This window comes from Squalius cephalus, assembly GCF_949319135.1.
Source record: "Squalius cephalus genome assembly, chromosome: 16".
Taxonomy (NCBI): domain Eukaryota; kingdom Metazoa; phylum Chordata; class Actinopteri; order Cypriniformes; family Leuciscidae; genus Squalius; species Squalius cephalus.
Genome location: NC_137137.1, coordinates 28,266,180 through 28,290,582, shown reverse-complemented (window position 1 = coordinate 28,290,582; position 24,403 = coordinate 28,266,180). Strand labels below are relative to the sequence as shown.

Below are 24,403 nucleotides of genomic sequence, written 5' to 3'. Positions count from 1 at the left end.
GGAGAAGCAGGTTGGACATAGTCGCTACAGTGTTACACCCGAGTGAGCTGAGGAATCGATCATGCCAGTGAGCATGGCCCACCTATTAACCCTCTGAGGACCAAGGTGTTTTTGGGGCCCTTGAGATGTTCTGACATGCCTTGACATTTGTGGTTTTTTCAGTTATTTATAAACATGTTAATGGCTAAGGTGTAAATTCACTCTATATAGCACAAACAGGGCTACCATAATATGCGAGCAACGTGTATGTAGATGTTTGTATTTTTAAGAGAATAATGTTTATGCGTGGTTATTGGAAAAAATAAAAATGAAAGTTGCTGAATTAAGACCACAAAACACATATTAAATATGTGTCCACAAGACTTTTGACTAATGGATGTTGTCCCTTTGAGTTCTAGCTTCAAAATTATGTGAAAATAGTCTTGCTTTATCGTTCACAAAAAAAAAATACATTGATTTAAATGGTGTAAAACAGGTTTTGCTTGGAAAACCATTATGCGAGGAGGGCGTGGAGGAGGAGTAGTTTGTCCCACCCACTCTGCATAATGACTCTGCCTAATGCCCATTCATTCAGGTGTGACACTGACTGAGCCACAATGCAAGGACAAAAGATGTATTTAGAAGAAGACTTATATTGACCATTTAAGATTTCGCTTACATCTCTCTTGTAAATATGTTTTGCTATTTTATTAAAAATGTTACAATTACAACAATAATTACAATTTCAACAATATTTCAAGTGTACTCTTTCTTTGTAAAAAAAAAAAAAAAAAAAAAAGATTATAGGCCTACATTTTATCATATGTATTCATTGAATATAGCCAACATTGGAACATCTAACATCTTAGTCTATGACTTTATTTTTGACAAAAATAGTATATATATATATATATATTATATATTATATATATATAACGTTAGATATGAGCAGAAATTGCTAAACAAAAGCTTTTTTGATGTGGCGGTATATTCTACAGTAGCCTAAAAACTGTACCCTAGTCTAGTCAACAAAATGTTGTCTTTCATACTTCGCCTGACTGTAATGTTGTTTTTATGAAATATTAGGGCATATAAATGCTAATTTGCAGTTTAATACGTTGCTTATACAAATACATTTTATTTCAACATATTCCAGTCGATTTTTACTCATCTCAGTAGGCTATAGCAAAGCAGTTTATTATTTTACACACAGACGCGCGATTCATATTTAAGCTAAACAGTCTTTACAAATATGTCCCCTTCATTCATCTCACAGAAAGGCGAGTCATATTATAGAAATGGGATTCATCTTTTTGCGGTTTACATAGGCCTACACTAACGTTATTCCATAACGTTATTCCACACGTGAGAAAAGAAAATAGCCTACCTCACTCCTCAGCGGAATCTGCTCCTCATTTCAGGAGATATTGCTCCTCATCAGCACTGTTCTGAGGAATCGTTTCTCCATAAGGTAGGCTATAATGTCTCACTCGCGAGGAGTCGCGACGCGCTTTGTTTACAGCTGATGTGGGCGTTTCACAGCTCTGAAATGGTTCTCAGAATTTGCGTTTGAATAGCACGCGCTCTCCGGGGCGTGGTCACATTACTGTGAATCATCTCGTAATGAGGTCGACTGGAGTCGCTCTCTTTTTATACAGATTACAGAAGCTGAGAATATTTGTTTTTTATATAAATGACTTCATTTAAAAGATGCGATCTCAAGCTTTATACCCGTGGGTCTGTTTGCCTGTTTGACTGAATTTTCGCGGAGTTATAGATCATTTTCGAACGCGTTTCAAATGGGAGTTTACTGACAGAGAGAAGGCAGAAATCGCATCATGTTAATTTTTCTTTATTTGTCAAAAAGCAAAACACTTTATTTTTATTGTGAGTATACAGAAAAAAAATAGACACTGAACAGGATCGATTGATGTATTACACGAAAATGAAAGATCAAAATTAACAGAGCATTTAGTGTTTATTTTCATTGCTAAAAAAAAAAAACGAGCAAAACGCGCGGGCGCGTTTTTGGTCCCCAGAGGGTTAATACTGTGGGCAAAAAGCATATACATCATATCAGGCAATGTGCCGCACAGTGTACATACGTCGCAAGTGGCTCTTTTTTCCTGATCCTGGCCTGCACTCCCACATAGACGCCACTCATATTGGCCACTCTGTTGTATCCCTGCCCACGACATTTAGAAATATCAAGGCCATTTTTCGTAATGCTGTTTAGGATTTTGTTTTCCAGTTCACTTGAAGATGTGACGTTTTCTCAAATCCGAGAAAAGCTTCAGTTACTTTGAAATCGATAGCTATGTCTACTGGGTTCCTCACTATGGTGACATATCTGCACACTTGACTAAGTTGGTCTCACTTGGACAGGTCTTATGTGGTATCCATAATAATTGAAAAAAAACAAACAAACTAATAAAGCCCTAAACGGCTTAGCTCCAGTCTATTTAACGGACCTTCTATCGCCCTATAATCCATCACGCTCTTTAAGATCACTAAATTCGAGGCTTTTGGTCATACCTAGGATATCTAGGTCCACCAAAGGAGGGAGAGCATTTTCACATTTAGCTCCAAAACTCTGGAATAGACTTCCTGATACTGTTCGTTGCTCAGACTCGCTCTCCCAGTTTAAAACTAGATTAAAAGACGCATCTCTTCTGCCAGGCATTCATATAATACTTTTAATCTTACAGTTAAATCCGACCTCTAGTTCATAGACGCCAGAGGAGAACTGGCCCCCGACTGAGCCTGGGTTCTCCCAAGGTTTTTTTTTTTCTCCATCAGGTCACCTGATGGAGTTTTTTCGGTTCCTTGCCACTGTTGCCTTTGGCTTGCTCAGTTGGGGATATTTAATTTAATGAATCAATCAACAATACTATTGATCAGCATTACCAAATGTGGACGTTTTCCACTAGAAACAAACATTGATGTATTATATTAATTTAATACTGTGAAGCTGCTTTGATACAATCTGTATTGTGAAAAGCGCTATATAAATAAACTTGACTTGACTTGACTTGACTATTATTTACACCAACATTAGCTAGCTTGCTCCTAAGGCTAGACTACCTGCTACATGAGGGCAGCGGAGTAGTTGGTGAAGCATGCTGAACTGATAACAAAGTACAAACATTGCTGCTGAGAGGGGACTTGGGCAGGTATTGGTAAATAAGAATATTGGTAAAAGATCCAAAAGAATGTAATTTTGGGAGCTTTGCAAACTTCTCCTGTTCTTTTCTATCCTGTCTCTTCTTACAAACACTTTTATGTTTGAATGGCATGGCTACTAGCTTAGGTCTGCTCAGCTAATGAGTCAGATTTTGCATTTAACCTAGCTGCCGGAGTATTGTCATCATGTCACATGATCAAAAAGAGACTTAAGATTGGGCAATGAATGGACCCTAGAATTTTTTAATATATAATTTATAATGCTACTTTGTGTCATATTACCTTGGCAGAAAATTAGCGCTGCTGTGAGGGTGTTTCTAATTTAACGGCTGAGAGAGTGATGGCATATTTGACATCTTTTCTCCAACAGTTACCATTTAACATACCCATTCATTTCCAAGGAGTTTGCTTTTTTTATTTTACCATGATTGTGTACGGAGTCTCGTGTGAATGATTAAGTCAGCAGGACTCATAGGTGGCATCTGGTCCCTGTAAAAATCTGTGAACATGCTGATATCAGGAGCAAGGCTGCACGATTTGGGGAAGAAAATCTAATTGTGATTTTTCTGGTTAATATTTCAATTTAAAATTCACAAAATATATATATAAAAAACACCAGGTTCCCTTTCAGTCACTCTTGTTAGACATAGTCGACGTAACGACTGATTAGGATCACGCTTAAGCCTCTGTTATACTTTCCGCGACCGCGAGGGCGCGAGGGTCCGTGTGACGTAAAAATCGTCATCGGGGGTGCGTGCAGAGGCTCCTTGCGGACAGCCGCGTGCCTCCCATTTTTTTAGACTGCGCGGTCAAAAGGGCGCGCGTTCATTACGCCAAAACCGCGAAAGAGATGGAAATAACATGGACGCCGAATTTGAAAAAAAACGGAAAACGCATGCTTGAAATAGAACCAATGCCTATTTTTCACGCAAGCGTGTTGGAAGCGTTTCCAGGCAAAATAGAATAGGAAAAGATGTTTATATGTCATTTTGACACGAATACATATTAATAAATGTCATTTTGATGTTCGAAAGTGTCTAGGTTTTGACATAAATGCAAATATAAACTATAAATCTAAAAAATATTATCGATTATACTGTCCCGACCGATCTACTGTGCATGCGTTGAACGCGTTCACCGAGCGGACCTCGGCAGAAAGTATAAATACAAGTAGTCCGCGTCCGAGCTGTGCGCAGTTGTCGTGTACGCGTCCAAACTGGAGTATAACAGAGGCTTTAGGGAGCCTGTCATCTTCGAGCATTGTTAAAATGAGCCAATGCACACATTGGCGTGCATGAATTGCATCACGTTCCCCGCCCCGCCGCGCAGTTATAAACACGGAAACAGATGCACGCACCTCTTGTCTTTCGCTTCGGAACCGATTGGTCTTCATGTCGATGTCTCTGAAGAGTGTTGTTATACTACAACGAGCGAGTGTGTCGGTGCTTCTTCAGGAAGTCTCTCCCGGTGCTGGTGGTTCTACAGTGCGAGTGCAGCGGTGGTTGTGAGCTTTCTGAGCTCTCAACTGCTGTTTTAACAGCATCACATTTCTGTTTGTGTTTGTTTGTCTGACGGCCGGTTGAGGGCCAAGAGAGTGAGTGCTTCACTGGTACAGGCTGCACCATCCCTGTCAGTGTTGCCGCAATTATTCCCCTGTGTGCTCCGGCATTGGTGAGAGGTTTTTCATTTCCTGAAAGAGCAACACGGGTGCGTTTGCGTCTTTTTCAAGATGTCATTCCGCCCGTGGGTTTCTGGATGCAGTCGTTCCCTGTCCCCCTCTTACGGTCACAATTGTTGCTTCACGTGTTTGGGTTTATAATACGCTGAAGCAGCTTTTGTTGATGGCTCATTTTCCCTCTGTGGGAATATGACTGTCTCGGTGTTGAGATCGAGACTCGCCTTCGTCCGCGAAGGTGGAGTCCCCGTTACCACGCCCCACCCCAGGGTGCCGTGTAGGATGGGTGATCGGAGAACAGTGATGGAGTTTCCGCCCGGTAACCATTCCCTGTGGCCTCACTCCTCCATCACACCACAGCCGGTGGAGCCCCCTGTTGAGCGTGCTGGTCCCTCTGTAATGGACCGACCAGACGTCTCATTCAGGGTCCCTCCAGAGGACAGGATGCCGATTGCAACATCGGAGGGTGAGCTGACCTTTGGAGATGACGGTTCGGCTGCGTTATCCCCTTCGGGGAGTGTAATGTTGCCCGAGCCAGATCCACAGTTGTCAGCTATGCTGAAACGGGCCACAGAGGCTGTCGGGCTCGAGTGGAATCCTCCACCGTGTCCCGCTCAGTTTCGGTTGGATGATTGGTTTCTCTGGGCGAGCCGCGCTGGTTCTCAGCCCGCCACCCTAGTACCTTTCTTTCCCGAAGTGCATGGAGAGCTTACTAGGTCGTGGACGGCACCTTTTACTGCCAGAAATTGCCTGGAGAGCTCTTCCCCCCTCACTACCCTTGACGGAGGAGCGGTGAAGGGTTACAAGGCTATCCCTCCAGTGGAGCGGTCTGTCGCGGCACACCTGTGTCCGGAGGCTGCTGCATCCTGGACGGGGGATCCTCGTCTCCCCCCTCAGGCCTGTGGGCTCTCGTCTGTTCTTACGGACAGAGCTTAAAGAGCCTGTCGGCAAGCCGCCTCCTCTTTGCATGCCATGGCGTTGCTACAGATCTATCGGGCCAAACCACTCATGGACATACACGAGGGTAGCCTAGACCGTCACTCACGAGTGAGCTCCGCTCTGCCTGCTCGTCGCTGAGGGCGTCCCCCTGCCACTGCTTCCGCTTCTGCTAGGCCACCGCAGCAGCCTTCACCCAGGCCTCAGCGGAGAGCGAGCTGCAGGCAGGCCGCCCAGCCTGTGTCAGACACTGCCAAGCCAGGTGGCAAGTGTAAAACCAAACGTCCCTGACACAGGCCTCCCAGGGATGGGGGAACGAGCTCTTCAGATGGTTACCGTTCTGCCGCTGGCTCTACGGAGTCCAGTGGTTCCCGAATTATCACAAGAGTGAATTCCTCCGTTCCTGGGTCCCAAAAGGGGTCAGACTGGTGGTGTGCGACCCTGCAAAGCCTTGCCCCCCTCGGTCCCCTCTTGTGTCGCCAGCCGGCAGCCGGGTGCTGTTTGAGGATCCAATTACGCCTTCTCCCAAACCCCCTGCCGACCTGTGGAGACAGGTAAGTGTTGCATTGAACGATTCAGTTCACCCGGCATCCGCCCAAGTTCAGCGGCGTTCGTTACACTTCGGTGTTGAGCAAACGTGCCCCTGTCATGCGCGCAGAGATCACAGTCCTACTGGCGAAGGATGCGATATAGCCAGTTCCTCTACCTGATATGAAGACCGGCTTCTGCAGCCTGTACGTCATTGTACCCAAGGAAGGTGGTGGGTTACGGCCAATCTTGGACCTGCGACTCTTGAATCAGGCCCTTCACAAGCTTCCGTTCAAGATGCTAACGCAGAAACTTATTTTCAAGTGCATCTGTCTCTGAGATTGGTTTGCAGCGATCGACCTGAAGGACACGTACTTTCATGTCTCCATCCTGCCGCGACACAGGCCATTCCTGCGTTTCGCGTTCGAGGGTCGAGCATATCAGTACAAAGTCCTACCCTTCGGGCTGGCCCTGTCGCCCTGCGTCTTTACGAAGGTCGCGGAGGCAGCAATTGCTCCCATGAGAGAGCGTGGGATTCGTGTCCTCAACTATCTCGACGACTGGCTCAGTCTCGGGAACAGTTGTGCGAACACAGGGATTTGTTGCTCCAAAATTTCAGCCAGTTGGGTCTTCGGGTCAACTGGGAAAAGAGCAAACTCGCCCCCGTGCAGAGGACCTCTTTTTTTGGTATGGAGCTGGACTCGGTACAACAGATGGCACACCTCACAGAGGAATGTGTCCAGTCGGTGCTGACATGCCTGAATACTGTCAAGAGCAGAACAGTGGTCCCACTGAAACTTTTTCAGAGGCTCCTGGGGCATATGGCAGCCGTGGCCGTAGTAATGCCGCTCGGCTTGCTCCATATGAGACCGCTTCAGCACTGGCTTCACGACCGAGTCCCGAGGTGGGTGTGGCACAACGGCACGCACCATGTGAAAATAAACCCAGCCTGCCGCAAAACCCTCAGTCCGTGGTCAGACCATTCGTTTCTCCGGGCCGGAGTGTCCAGGCATGCTGTGGTCTCCACAGATGCTTCCAACACCGACTGGGGGGCCACGTACAACGGACATGCAGTGTCAGGGATTTAGACGGGCCCCCAACTGCATTGGTACATCAATTGCCTCGAGTTGCGTGGCGGAGCGTGCGATGCTAGGCCTACCACTCGTATGCACTGGTGGAACTTGTGCTAGGCTGGGTCCATATGTTGTGATTCCTATGGCGATCCCATATGTGTATTCTCCACGGTATGGCTCCCTGAGGCGAGCCCGTGTCTTTCCCTTGGCAGAGCTTCCCCTGCTGTCCCTGAAACGGGTGAGTCTCCCCCCTGTTATGGCTGGAGCCACCTCAGTGACATTCCATATGTTGTACTGCCCGATAATTCGCCCAGTTCATGTGTGTATCTTCCACATGCCCCCCCCCCCCCCCCCTTCGGGCTGGATGTGGCTTCTGTAGTGTCCCTTCTTCCATCGATAGAGCACGCTTTCCCAGTGTTATCCAAGTCTACTGAGTGGGTCTTGCAGAACAGCAGCTTCCCTGGCCTAAGCCCTGTCCTATCACTGCCTCAATATGCAGGAGGATTAGGAGGCTTTTGTCTAGGCACTGGGAGGTGGCAGCACTAGTGGCGTTTTAATAGAGGATCCCAATCAGTCGTTACGTCGACTATGTCGAACGTGAGCAACTGAAAGGGAACGTCTCAGTTACGTATGTAACCCTCGTTCCCTGAAGGAGGGAACGGAGACATAGTCCCCTTGTCACTATTGCTGCACCACCGCTGACTCCGGGCTCCGCTCGGCTCCTCAGCGAAAAACAAGTGGTGCGTGCATCCGCTTCCGTGTTTATACCCGCGGCGGGGCGGGCGTGCGTGATGCAATTCGCGCACGCCAATGTGTGCATTGGCTCATTTTAACAACGCTCGAAGATGACAGGCTCCCTAAAAAAATCCCAATCAGTCGTTACGTCGACTATGTCTTCGTTCCCTCCTTCAGGGAACGAGGGTTACATACGTAACCGAGATGTTTGTTGTGCCTTGTAGGCATATAATAATAATTTTTACATTACAGAAAACAATTTTTTGGGGGGAAGAAATTCAGGGTTTTCAAATGCACAGTGCGAGTGACTCAGACTCACAGCGCATGCAGAGAACATTTACTGAAGCGATCGAGTCGATCCTCGAAACATTGTTACCATATTATAATAAACATCTGTGTTTGAGCAGATATCCACGAACACAGTATTTCATAGTAAACACTGGCCTATACATTATTAGTGCTATACAGGGCCGGCCCTGACCAATTTGCTGCCCTAGGCAAGATTTTACCTGGTGCCCCATGCATCACAGCCTATTTCAACCCGTCATTGTGTTCATGGTTATTTAGCCTATATATATATATATATATATATATATATATATATATATATATATATATACACATGTATATATATTACATTCAAGTCATGTCCCCATTACTTTTATAGCGCGTTTTACAATACAGATTTAATGTGAACTTTGCTATTTTTAATAAACCTGTAGCCTAAATAAATATCATTATTCATTTTGGCAAATAAATTTTAAAAATGCCATATATCCCCCCCAAAACTGCACAACTGTAGAGTAAAACATTAATTTAAAAAAGTGATAAAAAATGCGTCTTAAAACTGACATGACTGTTACAAAATGTAACACAGTCTGGGGCCTCTGGAGAACTCAGAACAACTGCTAACATTAAGTTTAAGGTAAAAATAACTGCCATTAAATTATAGTATCTTACTCCTATGCAATTAGATAAACTGTTAATTCACTACATCACTTTACCTCTGTCTTTATCCCCTTTTATCCTCTTCTCTTCTTTTTGGCACGGTATCTATCACAGACTATAATGCTAATTTATAACGTGTCATGTAAATTCGGCCATCCGACACAATCAGGAAACTTTCACCGTGTCTAGACCTGGCGCGAGCTGCCAGGCTTGTTTCTACAGGAGAACCTGAGTGTGTTAAGGGCCCTCAAACAAAAGCAGTGCTGTCTACATTGGATGCGTCGTCGTGCACGCTACACAACAAATTACCAACAACTGATCGCGCGCGCTCTGTTTCTGACACACTTCAAGCACTTGCTGGGCGGGGGAAGATTGATGTGCTGGACTTTTATTTGCTTTATTTGGTAGTATTTCGAACTGATGGTTTTAAAATAGTATTATTAAAAAATAACTTAAAAAAAAAAAGTAAAAAAAAAAAAAAAAAATCACTCGTTCACTCCTTTTGGCGCCCCTATGGATGAGTGGCGCCCCTAGCATTTGCCTATTCCGCCTATGCCGCGGACCGGCCCTGGTGCTATACATGTTAGTGTAGACACTCATACTAGCCTACTTTTGTATCATTCTATGTTGTATATCAAAGAGCATAAAAACATTCTCATGTCATACATGTATATTTATTTATCATTTAAAGGGGACATATCATGCTAAATCCACTTTTTTAGCCCTTAAATGCATTTTGTTGTATATTTGGAGTGTTTAGAAGTACAGAAAAGTTTAAATTATTCTCTTCAGGTGCTTCGTTGATATCTTTATATTCTGTTTTGGTCATATTTTTCAACCTGTTCCGATTTTTCTGTTCTCTATGACGTTTTTTGAACTATTACGTCACAGTATTTGCAGCGGAACTGCCAAATAAGGACATCGACTACCGGCTCAACACTTCGAGCAATCCGCCATTTTTATTTCTCGCTACAATTTTGTAGTCCAAGCTAAAGGATGCAGAAGTTACGAGAGGCTAAGTTAAAATGTTCGGTTGTTGGATGTAGTAACCCACACGCTTCATTATACCGTTGAATGTAGATGAACTGCCGCGCTTGTGACAGGGCGCATGTTTAACTGAAAGAACGAGGAGAGAGAGAGAGAGAGAGAGAGAGAGAGAGAGAGAGAGAGAGAGAGAGAGAGAGAGAGAGAGAGAGAGAGAGAGAGAGAGAGAGAGAGAGAGAGAGAGAGAGAATTTTTTTTTAGAATTTAAATTACTCTTTATTACAAAAGACAAAAACAGATTAACAATAAACCAATGGATTCAATAAAACATGATTAAAAGAAGTGTGCAAAGACCACTTCTCCTTCAACAACAGAGCACACTGCTCCTTTGTCACACCATTTCATCTCAAAACAAGCAAGATCATTTACTGACTTGTAAAAATTAAAATCAATTAAAATTCTGGCTTTCACAAGAGCAAAAAACAAAACAACAACATTCTGTCCAACTGTCCGTTCAATCATATTTTTTCTGCTCATGTACACTGCTAATTTAGCTTGACCCACAATAAAATTCAGTAATTGACATCTATTACATTTCTTCCTTACATATTTAACACCTAAAATGAAACTTTCATTTGACAAGGTTTCATCCAAACAAGCAAAAATACTCCTTAATACACTGAATAAAGGACTTAACCTGGAACACTCCATAAAAGCATGAAAGACCCTCTTAAAACAAAAAGGACACTCAGAACTCACTTCAGGGTTTAACACAGAGATAAAGGCATTGACTGCAATTGCACCGTGGAGAATTCTCCACTGCATATCTCCAACTCTTTTTTCTAACGGTGGTTTATACAATATTCTCCATTCGGGCTTAACCTCCTCATCTAATTTTAAAAAAGAACGCCATGGCGTATCCACCTTGTTATTCAATAATTTCTTGTTAAAAACCAGAACACAAGCTTTGTACAAGTTTTTTCCATTATTTGAAAGAAAATTTAAACACAATGTTAAAAAAATCCCCATACAATCATCTAGTTTAGGTAATAAAATAGTATCTGGAAAGGAGTCCTCAGCATTAGGAATCCTTGCCCCTGTATGAAAGTCTGTTAGAGATTCCCTTTCCTCAGCTGATAAAACAGACCTCAACTTTGTCAATAATTCATCAACTTTACGAGTGGAAAAAAAACCAAGATGTAAAGCAGCTTGCTCGGTGTTCATGAAATTGGGACCAGCCACCTTCACCAAACGACCTAGTGTTGTGGTCTTAGATTTACATAGTAAATGACTTAGTCCAGGAAATTTTTGGTCTCTGAAAGAAATGTCCAATCGGCCTCCATGGATTATAGGCTCATTTAACAACCAAAAAAGAGAGTCCGAAGATGATGTCCTCTGATGATTAAAAAGACTCCAGACTCGAAAAAGGTTGCGATAGAACACTGGGACATTGGCAAGGTCCAGTTTTAAAGGGTCCATCAAAAAAAAGAGCTCTGTCCAGCTGAAAACCACCCAAACTCTGTAAAATAGCACAGGCAGTAGCTCTCCAGCTGACACGAGTTGATCCAGACAGAAGTTTCTGTATAAATTGCAGACGAAAAGCTGCTGTCCTGCTCTGCAAATTCACTAACCCCTGACCACCTTCCTCTTTAGGCAAATATAAAACACTCTGAGAGACCCAGTGTAACTTATCCCAAAAAAAATCTACTAATAAGGCTTGAACATCTGATAAAATTTTTTGAGGTGGATCAATACAAGCTAACTTATGCCATAAGGATGAAGCAACCAAATTATTAATAATTAAAATTCGCCACTTGTAAGACATTTTTGGGGCTAACCACTTCCACTTTGCCAACCGACCTTTAAGTTTGTCAATAACACCATCCCAATTTTTCTGTATGATTCTCTCATTACCTAAAAAAATTCCTAAGTACTTTAAACCTTCTGTGTTCAAATGTAACCCTTCAGGGAATTTTAACCTTCCTCTCCTCCATCTTCCACAGACCACAGCTTCGCTTTTTTTCCAATTCACCTTAGCAGAAGATAAACCTTTGAAATCATCAAGTAATTTCATTAAAATATCTATATCTCTTTGGCATTTAACCATCACAATCAGATCATCGGCATAAGCTGATAAATGAACAGTGCAATTAGACCCAGCTATTTGTACCCCACTCAGATTACTCCTTATCTGTTGTAGTAGCGGCTCTATGGCTATTGAATAGAGCATTCCTGACAAGGAACATCCTTGTCTTACCCCTCTTTCAACCTTGAAAGGAGTGCATAAACCACCGTTAACCTTCAGCAAACTCTCAACATCAGTGTATAGTACTTTTATCATATTCACAAAATCTTGGCAAAAACCAAATGATTCTAATGTTTTCCACAGGTAAATATGCTCGACACGATCAAATGCCTTCTCTTGGTCTAGAGAAACTAGAGCACAATCTAAATCAAATATCTTGGAGACATCTAAAAAATCCCGCAATAAAGAAATGTTATCGAAAATAGACCTGCCAGATACACAATAGCTCTGGTCCGGGTGAATGATCTGTCTCATCACCACTGACAATCTTTTCGCCAATAATTTAGAGAGTAGTTTGTAATCTGTACATAAAAGGGACACAGGCCGCCAATTTTTGATCTCTGTCAAGTCTCCTTTCTTTGGGAGAAGTGTAAGGACTGCTCTGCGGCAGCTCAAAGGCAGCCGCCCTTCGGTCAAACTTTCATTGAGCACTGCGAGCAAGTCCTCCCCCAACACTGTCCAGAATGACTTATAAAAGTCGACAGGGAGACCGTCAATGCCAGGAGCCTTTCCCGACTCCATACCCATCAGGGCTTCATACAATTCCTCTAGGCACAAAGCCTTGCTGAGTTTCTGGTTGTCTTCTTCGGACACCCCTGACAGGTTTTCCAGAAAACCACTACCAACAGCAGGCTCTGAGTCACATTCACCTTTGTACAGTTTTTCATAAAAACAAACAGCTCTCTTCCTAATATCAGTGGGATCAGTTAATAAAAAGCCAGCTTCAGAACGCAAAGCATGGATTAACCTTTTCTGACCATTCTTTTGCTCTAAATTAAAAAAGAATTTAGTCGGCGCATCCATCTGATCAATTTGCTGAAATCGGGACCGAACCAGAGCTCCTTGTGCTCTTGCCCTTAAAAGATCACTAAGCAGAGTCTTTTTAATTGAAAGAGCTTCCAAGCATCTATTCTCCCCCGTTACTTCAAATGATTCTTGAAGCTTTATTATGGATGTCTCCAAGGTTTTCATATCTCTTAACGTCTGAACAGTGATGTTTCGAGTGTGCTGTTGACAGAATTGTTTAATCTGAGCTTTACCATAATCCCACCACTGTTTCAAGGATTGAAAGTGACTTTTTGTGGCTCTAAAATTAACCCAAAAATATTTAAAAGAATCCACAAAATTCTTATCATACAACAGGGAAGAATTTAAATGCCAGTAGGCACTCTTTGGTTTGATAGAATTAAAAAAAAAGTTACAACACACCATACTATGATCGGAGAAACTTACAGGTACAATAAAGCATTTACTAAAAATACCACATTGATGTTTAAAAGTGTAAAACCTGTCTAATCTTGCTAGAGATAACACATTATCCCGATTATGGGACCAAGTATAATGTCTCTGATTGCCATTGAGATGTCTTCAAATGTCACTCAACTCATGTGTTTTAATCACTTGAATAATTCTCTTACGTGAGGGTTCGTGGGGTTCGATATGATTCCTGTCAAGTTCTCCCTCAGTGCAATTAAAATCTCCTCCTACAAATAACCACTCTTCACTATTACAATTTTGCAAGATTGTATTAAGCTGATTTAAAAACAACATTCTTTCAACTCCTGAAGTTGGAGCATAGACACAAATAAATATGAAGACATGATTTTCAAATAAGGCTTTAACCTTCAAAAGCCTGCCTTTTATAATTTCATCAATATCATAAGTAACTGGTTTAAAACTTTTAGAAAATAATATAGCAACCCCTCCACTTACAGCAGTGTTATGACTTAAAATTGAGATTCCATCCCATTCTCTTGTCCACTCAGTCACATTATGTACATCACTATGAGTTTCTTGAAGAAAAACAATATCTAGTTTTTTTTCCTTAAATACCTCATATATCACTGCTCTTTTCCTAATATGTCTTGCACCATTTACATTCACAGATGCAACACTGATTTCAGCCATAAAAGGTAAAAAGGAAAAGAAAAAGAAAAAAGCAGCTAGCTTCACTAAATTCTTATTTTTCAGCACCATCACTCAATTCAGTGTTAATTTTTCTCACTAGTTTTTTCAATCTGTAAATTTCTTTATTGGTAAATGAACCTTCAGCCATCAAATACCGTGTCTTTTCAATGAACTGTTTTAAGTCAGGAACATATTCATCCACTCTCACTCCTCTTCTGTTTTTAGTTGACTTAAGAAACAGTTTAATGTCATCTAGTTCATAACAACGACTCATGTTTTCAATTTGCGATAGCGAAACACTACAGTCCGACTCACTGTCACTCCCTGACTCACCCTGACTTTCACTTTCGATTTTGTCCATTTTCTTGCCAAATCCTAAATCCCCGGTAATTACACTGCTCTTTCTTTTACGCGGCACCTTAAATATCAAACTCTCTTCACCACTGCCCGTATTCATGCTTGTTTCACCTATTACAGTCTGTTCCCTTCCAATACCGTCCAACGGGACATTTTGGTCTTTAACGGACTGTATAGTCTCCAATTCATTTGGTTTCTCATTGACAGATTCTCTTTCTACGCTTACATCTGGCTGAATGTTTAGCGGTTCCTCCACAACTAAACTGTCCTCGGTTTGCTCCATCACTAACGCATCCGACTCAGCATACCCCCCCGCAGCTCCCGCTGGCTCGGGAGGACCAGTCGTCAAATCATCAATCCGATATTTAAAAGTAAGATCCAGCTCAACATCGTCTCTCACAATCATATAAACAAATCGTCTAAATGAAACAACATGCTTTAGTAATGGGGATCCGCTTCCAATTGGGATTTTTTTGATCGGGGATACTAATTTGCCATGACGAGAAAGAGACTGAATTAACACTTCATCGCTGATAAATGGAGGCACATTTGACAGCGTAACTTTTTTAGACGGCATTGCAAGAGGAAGAACATGTATAAACAAACCATCGACAACAATTCCTCGCTCAACTAACTCATCTGCTTTTTCTACTGCATTTAAAAAAAATGACAGTAGCACTATTCATTTTTGATGCCGACAGAATGCTCTCATGCCCAACAATTTCTCCTATGGCCAAGCAACAGTCCTCTACACTCACAGCCGACGCCACCTTCACTGCATGACGCCTCGTGAGTGTATTCAACACCCATGCACCTGAGGCCGCCATGTTTCCTTACAGGTAGCACGCGGCCCAAACCGCACCCCCAACACAGATTAGCAAACACTAAAATAACCCCACAATGAAGAGAAAAGAGGAGAGAAAAAAAAAAAGAAAGAAAAAGAAAAAAGACACCAAAAAACTATGTGACTTCAAAACAACAAAGAGTACAGAGGGAAAGCTCCACGCACTCACCGCACACTCCCGCACTCACTCCTCAAACGCCCACGCATGCGCACGAGAGAGAGAGAGAGAGAGAGAGAGAGAGAGCGCTCTCTCTCTCTCTCTCTCTCTTCGGAGCCAGGCGAAAGTGTAAACAAGAATTCACCGTCTCCAAACTAGACGCTGTCCCTCGCACATATTAATCAAAATAAATCGACACGGTGGTAAAAGGTTGGAAGACCAAAGTTTCATGTGTAAATACAGTAACACACCATTGCGATACATCCATATGAAGACGTTGTTCTGCAGGTTCGTCGTCTTCATTTTCATCTCGCTCCGGCTCCGACTCTGGCTCGAACATGTAAGGCTGGCTGGACAAGTCTTCCGTTGTTGACATTTTGTTAATAATATGTGAATAAAAAGTTTCTGTGCCGCTAGATAATCGTATCTCTGCTATCAAACTACAAAAATGGCCGAACGGGGTGGAGTTGAACCGAGTGTCACCTCTACCATAGATATCATATAAAGGCTAGATGGCTCGTCCGCGCTGCTGGCCAATGGAGCTCGACATCCGCACACGGCGGCCATCTTACGACAGGGTGCTCGCTCACTCATAACATGGTGCATGTACTTTTAAATAACCATAACTTGCTCAATTTTCTACCGATTTTCAAACGGTTTGGTTTGTTATAAACGTCAGAGATGTAGCTATTATACTGCATACATATGAATAATTATGTTCAAAATGTTTAAGCATTCAGAATTATAGCCACGTTAATAACGTTTGTAAGAAACCAAACCGTTTGTAAATCCGTCCAGATTTCAGCGAGATAAGAGGATTTGTGTGCGTGCTGCTCACTCACCTTAATTCACAGAGCCCTGTCCTAAGATGGCCGCCGGTGATGCCGGAAGTGACTCCGCCTTGAGCCATCTAGCCTTTATATGATATCTATGACCTCTACAACCTGGAGAGGGGGCGGGGTATGAACTGTCTCAATTGTATTTAAAGAGACCGCACCAAAACGAGTTGCTCTCAGACGCACATCAGAAAAGGGGTAGAAAAGGGGCCTGTGGAGCTATAATAATGAGGAATTCAGACCCAAGCATTGCAGTTCCGCTTTATATAGACTACAAATGTATGATTTATATGTAAAAAGGAACGATTTAAAAGCATGATATGTCTCCTTTAAAGGTTGCCTACCTGTCTATAGTTCATATTTCAACATGTTTCCGTCGATTTCATACGTTTTAGTCTAGCAACAGTTCAACTGCAATGTGAAGTTTATGCAACAATAACATTAACTAATATAATTCAGAATACATTTCTTACCTTAAAATCTTTCTTATCTTTAAATTGCGTTCTTCTTCGTCTGAGGTAAATCCAATGTAAGCTCACAGCGTGTCCTCCAAACTCGACGAAAATCAGAGGAATGATGAAGTTTGGTGCTTTGTTTTTGAGGTAATGAGGGCGTTTACAGGTTTGTGTTCCTTCACGTGGACGATTTACATGTGAATCTCTATTGCGCGCATGGGTGTGGTCAAATTAGAGCTAATGAGTGCTAGCTTGAGAAACTGGGCATCTTGTTGGTTTCATACAAATTTCTTAAACAGAATATTTGTTTTCGTTTTGAATTAGATCATTTGAAAGTACACACTTAAATGTATATACAGATATATTCGCTCATATATGTGTGACAAGTATTCGCTGAGTTTTGTTTCAGTTTATAGACGTGCTCAAGAAAAAAAATTCATGGAAAGGGAGAGGCAGAAAGCACACCCTGTTTATTTTCTTTATTTTACAAAAGCACAATGTTTTGTTTCTATTGTAAGTGGACACATACAAAAGTAGACATCTTACAGATTATTTTTTCATATTTCTTTTTTCTGTATGACCATAAAGGACGGAGTGATTTAAGTCTATTGTGCTACTAGTGAAGAAGATCCAGCAAAACGCGCCGGCGCATTTGTCGACCCCTAAGGGTTAATCACGAAAGGTCCCCGAGCTGGGACTCGAACTCGGGTCATCCAAAGCACAACTCAAAGCATTGCCTATACGAGGCTAACGGCTCCGACAGTTATTTAAATAGGCATCATTTTATAATCATAATAAAACATATTATTTTATCTGTTATACAAGGCATATTTGTTTAGTGATAACTACGAAGAAAACAGATGTAAAACCATAGACATAACGGTCTTCTCAAGTAATTGTACGCACTTCCTGGTAAAGCCCCGCCCACTTCTGGTTTATCCGTACATCCAACATAGATACGAAGAATTTGGAGATTGTTACAGATAAAGATACATATACAGATATTGGCTCCACTGCACACCCCTAGTCCAGATGATTGGAGGCCTAAACATAGAGTTTGAAATATAGTTTATTCATCTTTGCTGACAGGACACAATGAAAAATGTACTAGTGTTCCACTTTTAACTTTTAAATCTTTTTTTTTTTTTTTTTTTTTTTCAGTAAAGATTTCAGTCTTATTTAATTAAATCAAAAATAGAGAGAGTGATTTATAATCAATACTGTGATCTAAAGTGTAATGTGACATATTTCTAAGTGAAACTAAAGAAATAAGTAGGGCGGAACTTGATTCTATCAATCAGGAATTTGGATTCTAATTGATGATGTTATAATTTACAACTCACCCCGGTTTATAACCATACTCAGTAAAATTAACTAGACCACACATTTTAATAGCGATGTTGCAAAAACAGAGTTAAAAATTATTATGCTCAATGATGCAATCCAGATGTATTAGCCACTTATAACTATACATATAACTAGTATATCGATTATATAACGATTATAGTATTATTAAAAATAAAATTTCCTCAGATAGCCTATGTGTGATTCTGTTTTTGCAGATATATTAACCTTTCATTAAGACTTTTAATCTTTAATCTCCTTTATCTTCTACCAGGTTGAGTAACACCAAAAAGCAGGCTGTACATACCGTCATGGGCATCTGGATGGTGTCATTCATTCTGTCCACCTTGCCTGCTGTGGGCTGGCATGATACCACAGAGCGCTTTTACACCCACGACAACTGTCGCTTCATTGTGACTGAGATTGGCTTGGGCTTTGGTGTCTGCTTCCTGTTGCTGATCAGCGGGAGTGTGGTGATGGGCGTCATCTGTATTGGAATTGCCCTCTTCCAGACCTTTTCCATCCATATGGGCCAACACGTGGACAAGAACAAATTTAACGTTCCCACCATTGTAGTGGAGGATGCTCAGGGCAAAAGGCGTTCATCCATTGATGGCTCAGAGCCCATTAAGACATCGCTGCAGATCACCTATCTGATCAGTGGAATAGTCTTCATATACGATTTTCTAACTGGATTCCCCATATTGGTGAGTGTTTGTTTTCATTTAAAAAAAAAAAACATGCTTTTCAAGAAGGGCTTTAGTGGAAATTCAATGGATTTTGGTGGAGTACAAGTGTTATTTATCTTTGCATAGGTTAATGAGTTGAGGAGTTGCTCTAAATTGACTTATGAATGATATTGACTTGTTTGAGGACTATTGACAAACTACATGAAATCCTCAAATGTGTCAGTTAGAAAACTCCCTGGAATCTGTTGTTCCATTTCAGTCAGTCTCTCCTATCACCTTCAAGTTGTACAAAACGAGCCAATGGCAAAACAATGCCATGGGTCTGCGGAATTTGCATAGTGCAACTCCGCCCCACCATATGGGTATAAAAGGAGCTGCGCGGCAATCTCGCATTATGTTTTTGCTTCGGGGCCAAGAGCATTCTTCATTCCTCTGCAAGCCTTTCTGAGTTCTTCACCTACGAGACGAGCGACTCTTCAGTGCTGTTGGTGTTACGGCGTGTTCCAGCGAGATCACATTACCTGCTGCTGGTCTGTGCAGTGATCTGCTAACAGTGTGGGTGTTTTTCCCTGGCCGCTTCAACACACTGTTGAGTTTTTTCCTCTCTAAAAGAGCTGCACGTGGCACGTCTTTTTAAAGATGTCTCGCCCATGTCTTTCTGGGTGCGATAGACAGGTATTGTCTTTTGATGGGCACAATTGCTGCCTGGTGTGTTTGGGCTTAAATCACGCTCAGGCAGCGTTCGTGGATGTGTCATGTTCTCATCGTGGGAACATGACCATTGCAATGTTGCGATCGAGACTCCGAAGAGGTAGAGTCCCCTCTGCCACATCCCAATCTATCACCTCCGCGGGAGGGGATACTTTGGCTGGTGGCCAGGGTGATCTGTCATGCGTGCGGAGGTTGCCACCCTACTGGCGAAGGGTGCGATCGAGACCGTCCCTCCAGCCGAGATGAAGTCCAGCTTCTACAGCCCCTACTTCATTGTACCCAAGAAGAGCGGTGGGTTACGGCCAATCCTGGACCTGCGCATCTTGAACCAAGCCTTTCACAGGCTTCCATTCAAGATGTTAACAGCCAAACGCATTTTCGAATGTGTTCGTCCTTTGGATTGGTTTGCAGCGATCAACCTGAAGGACACGTACTTTCATATCTCATTCTTCCTTGACACAGACCGTTTCTACGGTTTGCTTTCGAGGGGCAGGCATATCAGTACACGGTACTTCCATTCGGGCTAGCCCTGTCTCCTCACGTCTTCCCGGAAGTCGTCGAGGCAGCCCTTGTGTCACTTCGGCAACACGGGGTTCGCATCCTGAACTATCTCGACGACTGGCTGATTCTAGCTCACTCTCGAGAGCAGGTTTGCGAACACAGGGACCTGGTGCAGGCACCTCGCCTGTCTGGGCCTTCAGGTCAACTGGGAAAAGAGCAAACTCTCCTCTGTGCAGAGGATCTATTTTCTCGGTATAGAAATCAACTCGGTCACCATGTACGCACAGCTTACGAGCGCGCGCGCAGTCACTGCTGATTTGCCAATTCGAGCGCAAGAGTGCGGTTCCACTGAAGTTATTTCAGATGCTCCTGGGGCATATGGCATCCGCAGCGGCAGCCACGCAGCTCGGACTGCTTCATATGAGACCTCTTCAGCACTGCCTTCGCGATCGAGTCCCGAGTCCCGCTCTGACTACCAGTTATTCTGTCTGGCCTGCCGTCAGACCTTCACCCCGTGGTCGAACCTCTCCTTTCTACGGGCCGGAGTGCCCTTGGAATGAGATTGCAGGCATGTTGTTGTCTCAACAGATGCCTCTGCCACGGGCTGGGGTGCCATGTGCAATGGACATGCTGCCGCAGGCTCCTGGTCAGGACCCCAGTGCCTTTGGCATGTCAATTGCCTCGAGTTGCTGGCAGTACCTTTGGCTCTGCACCGTTTTTGAACGTTGCTCAAGGACCAACACATACTAATCCGCAGCAAGGCGACAGTAGCGTACATCAACCGGCAAGGTGGTCTTCGCTCCCGCCGTATGTCGCAACTCGCCGCCATCTCCTCTTATGGAGTCAGAAGCATCTGAGGTCGCTTCGAGCCATTTACATTCCGGGAGAGCTGAATCGTGCAGCCGACAAGCTCTCATGATTTCGGCCACTTCCCGAGAAATGGAAACTCTATCCCCAGACGGTTCAGGTGATTTGGGAACATTTCGGCGACGCACTGGAAAATCTGTTTGCCTCCCCAGACACTTCCCACTGCCGCTGGTTTTATTCCCAGACCGAGATCTGTGTGTTTAATATTTGTTTCCCCCAGTGAGCCTTCTTGCATAGGTCCTGTGCAAGATCAGGGTGGATGACTGGTGCTCCTCACAACAGCCCCTCCTTGGCCAATTTCTCTGAGGAAGGACCTCCTTTTTTCAGAGACAGGGCACCCTCTGGCACCCATGTCCCGATCTGTGGAACCTGCATGTGTGGGTTCTGGACGGGACACGGCAGGTTTGAGTACCCTACCACCTCAGGTGGCCTTGTTCATGAAACACGCCTATGCTCTGAAATGGAACCTCTTCGTCACCTGGTGTTCTTCTCGCCAAGAAGATCCCAGGAAATGCCAGATCGGGTCCGTCCTTCAAGAAGGGTTGGAACATAGGCTGTCTCCTTCCACCATGAAGGTTTACGTGGCTGCGATCTCTGCGCACCACGACCTTGTGGAGTCGAAAGCGGTAGGACAGCATGACCTGGTCGTCAGGTTCCTTAGGGGGGTGAGGAGACTAAATCACCTCACAGTGATTTTATCTGCCTGCAGAGAGCTCCCTTTGAGCCATTGCGATCAGTCAAGCTTAAGTTCCTGTCTATGAAGACAGTGCTCCTGGTCACTTTGGCTTCCATCAAGAGGGTAGGGGACCTGCAGGCATTTTCGGTTGACGAAGCGTGCCTAGAATTCGGGCCAGATCTTGAGACCCCGGCCTGGATATGTGCCCGAGGTTCCCACTACTCCTTTCAGGGCTCAGGTGGTGAACCTGCAAGTGCTTCCCTCAGAGGAGGCAGACCCAGCCTTGGCACTGCTCTGTCCAGTACGTGCCCTCCGTGCTTACGTAGACAGAGTGCAGTGTTTCAGGACCTCAGACCAGCTCTTTGTCTGTTTTGGTGGGAAGCTGAAGGGAAAGGCTCTCTCCAAGCAAAGGTAGTCTCACTGGATAGTGGACGCCATTATTTTGGCTTACCAGACGCAGGGTCGACCATGCCCCTAGGGGTGAAGGCACACTCCACCCGGAGTGTGGCTTCCTCCAGGGCTTTAGCGCATGGTGCCTCGCTAACATACATCTGTAGAGCTGCAGGCTGGGCGACACCCAACACTTTCGCGAGATTCTATAATCTCCGGGTAGAGCCAGTGTCCTCTCATGTTCTCGCTTCCACTAGCCAGTAAGTAGGACCTGCTCGGTGTCATCGCTTGCTGCGCCATTCTACTCCATGGACTGGATATGTGTGCTATTTCACTCAGATGAGTTCTCCTTAGACCCTGAGTTTCTCCTGCACTGTCAATGCCGTCACCAGAGTGCATGCCTGGTTGGTCAGCCCTCGTGATTTGCTAGGTGCTTCTATGTGCATGGTTCCCCGCTTGGGCAATACCTCTTGCCATCTGGAGGTTGAAACTTTCCACCCTGTTGGCTGGATACCTCTGAGTTCTCCATATGCATCCCGTACTCGGGTCATATGTGTATTCTAAGTCCTCCCTACGGGTAGGCGCTGTTACATATTCCACCTGGGATATGCTACCCAGTGTACCTTGGTATTCTTGTGTTAAGCCTAGCCCTTCGTCCGTACTAGTCTCACAATAGGGAGCTCAAACTTGCACAGGGTACTGGAAGACAGCCGCTGTGGCGTGATTGAATTGGGTCCCCATTTCGTCAGTCTCTGACATAACTCGGAGTGACTAACTGAAAGGAAACGTCTCGGTTACGTATGTAGCCCTCGTTCCCTGAAGGAGGGAACGGAGACGTTACGTCCCCCTGCCACATTCGCTGTACCGCTGGAACAGCTGGGAGTTCAGTCTTGGCTCCTCAGCATAACATAATGCGAGATTGCTGCGCAGCTCCTTTTATACCCATGCATAGTTGCGCTATGCAAATTTGCGCTATGCATTGTTTTGCCATTGGCTCGTTTTGTAGAACTCGAAGGTGATAGGCTTCTAAGCGAAACCCCCATTTCGTCAGTCTCTGACATAATGTCTCCGTTCCCTCCTTCAGGGAAATGAGGGTTACATACGCAACCGAGACGTTACCATTCAACAATTCTCACAGCTTCACATATCTAAAGTCTGTCATAAAAGCCTATTTTTGAAGAAGAAAAAAGCTCTCCCCCATATTCTACATGTATACATTTTATGGATCTTTTTCATAAATACACATATTAGGTTTTCAAATGGTTTTGCAGTCATGACATAGAATCGGTAAATTGACACATTTTGTACATCAAATTATAAACAAGAGCAGAAGTTAGATTTACTTTTTGATAGTTTGTTGTGATGTGTTTAGATCACAATATTTATTTTGAACACAACAGGCTTGTGTTTGGTATCTAAATGTCTCTTGGTTGCCCTTCAAAATGGATCTTCCACACTGCGTCATGGCGTTAATGCTATGGGAATGCTTCCGCGTGAGACGGTGTCTGAAACATGTCTCTGTAATAATTATTATGATTATTATTAGTACTACATAAAAATATAAGCATAGTATAATATATTGTAAAATTGTAATGCTTAGATCCAATGAAGACGAAGATGAAGATAGGATAACACAAGGTTTAACAGATAAATACAAATAGACAGCCAACATGCGAAACAGTGTGCAAACAAACAACACAAACAATACCAGACACTGAACAGAACACAGACAGGAACTTAAATACACAGTGATGATTAACTAAAAGACGAACAGCTGTGATGATTAGTGTTAGTGTCCATGACTGATGAGTGGTGGGAAACTAGAACAAAGGAACACATGTGATGAATGGAAACAAACAGAAAGAATAATTTCACTTTACGGAAACTTTTATTTTATGGGATAAATGCAGGGGGCCTATACAGTAATTAAATGATTAGAAAGGAACACTTCAGTAGAGAAAACATATGGATCATCATATGTTTACTTAATTTTTTATATATATATATTTACCCAAAATAGAGTGGTGTGAGCATTATTGAGCACTAAAAACATGTTATGTATGTTTCATTCATACTGGAACCCGGAGGGCGCCCTCACGCAGAAACTCCAAATATGCCTCATAGAAGTAATATGACTTATGACATTCCAGGAAATCCCTAATACAGCTATTGCTGTAGCTGAATAAAAAGAAGATAGAAACGCTTTGACATTAAACACAATATGGTGACAAGATGGTGACAATATATGGTTTATCTGTGTTCTTCAAGCCATTTCGGGTATTTTCATAAGATAAAGAATATTTATAATGCAATGCTAATTGA

General features: G+C 43.3%; 1 protein-coding gene across 3 annotated transcripts in view; it reads left to right on the top strand.

Moving 5' to 3' along the window:
* The window catches only part of gpr153 (G protein-coupled receptor 153), a 121,795-nt gene that overhangs the window by 74,675 nt on the left and 22,717 nt on the right, over positions 1–24,403 (top strand). For all 3 annotated transcript variants that reach the window (XM_079896180.1, XM_079896178.1, XM_079896179.1), the window contains exon 3: positions 18,522–18,954. In XM_079896180.1, coding sequence (XP_079752306.1) covers positions 18,522–18,954 — 433 coding nt within the window. The remainder of the gene's footprint in view (positions 1–18,521; positions 18,955–24,403) is intronic.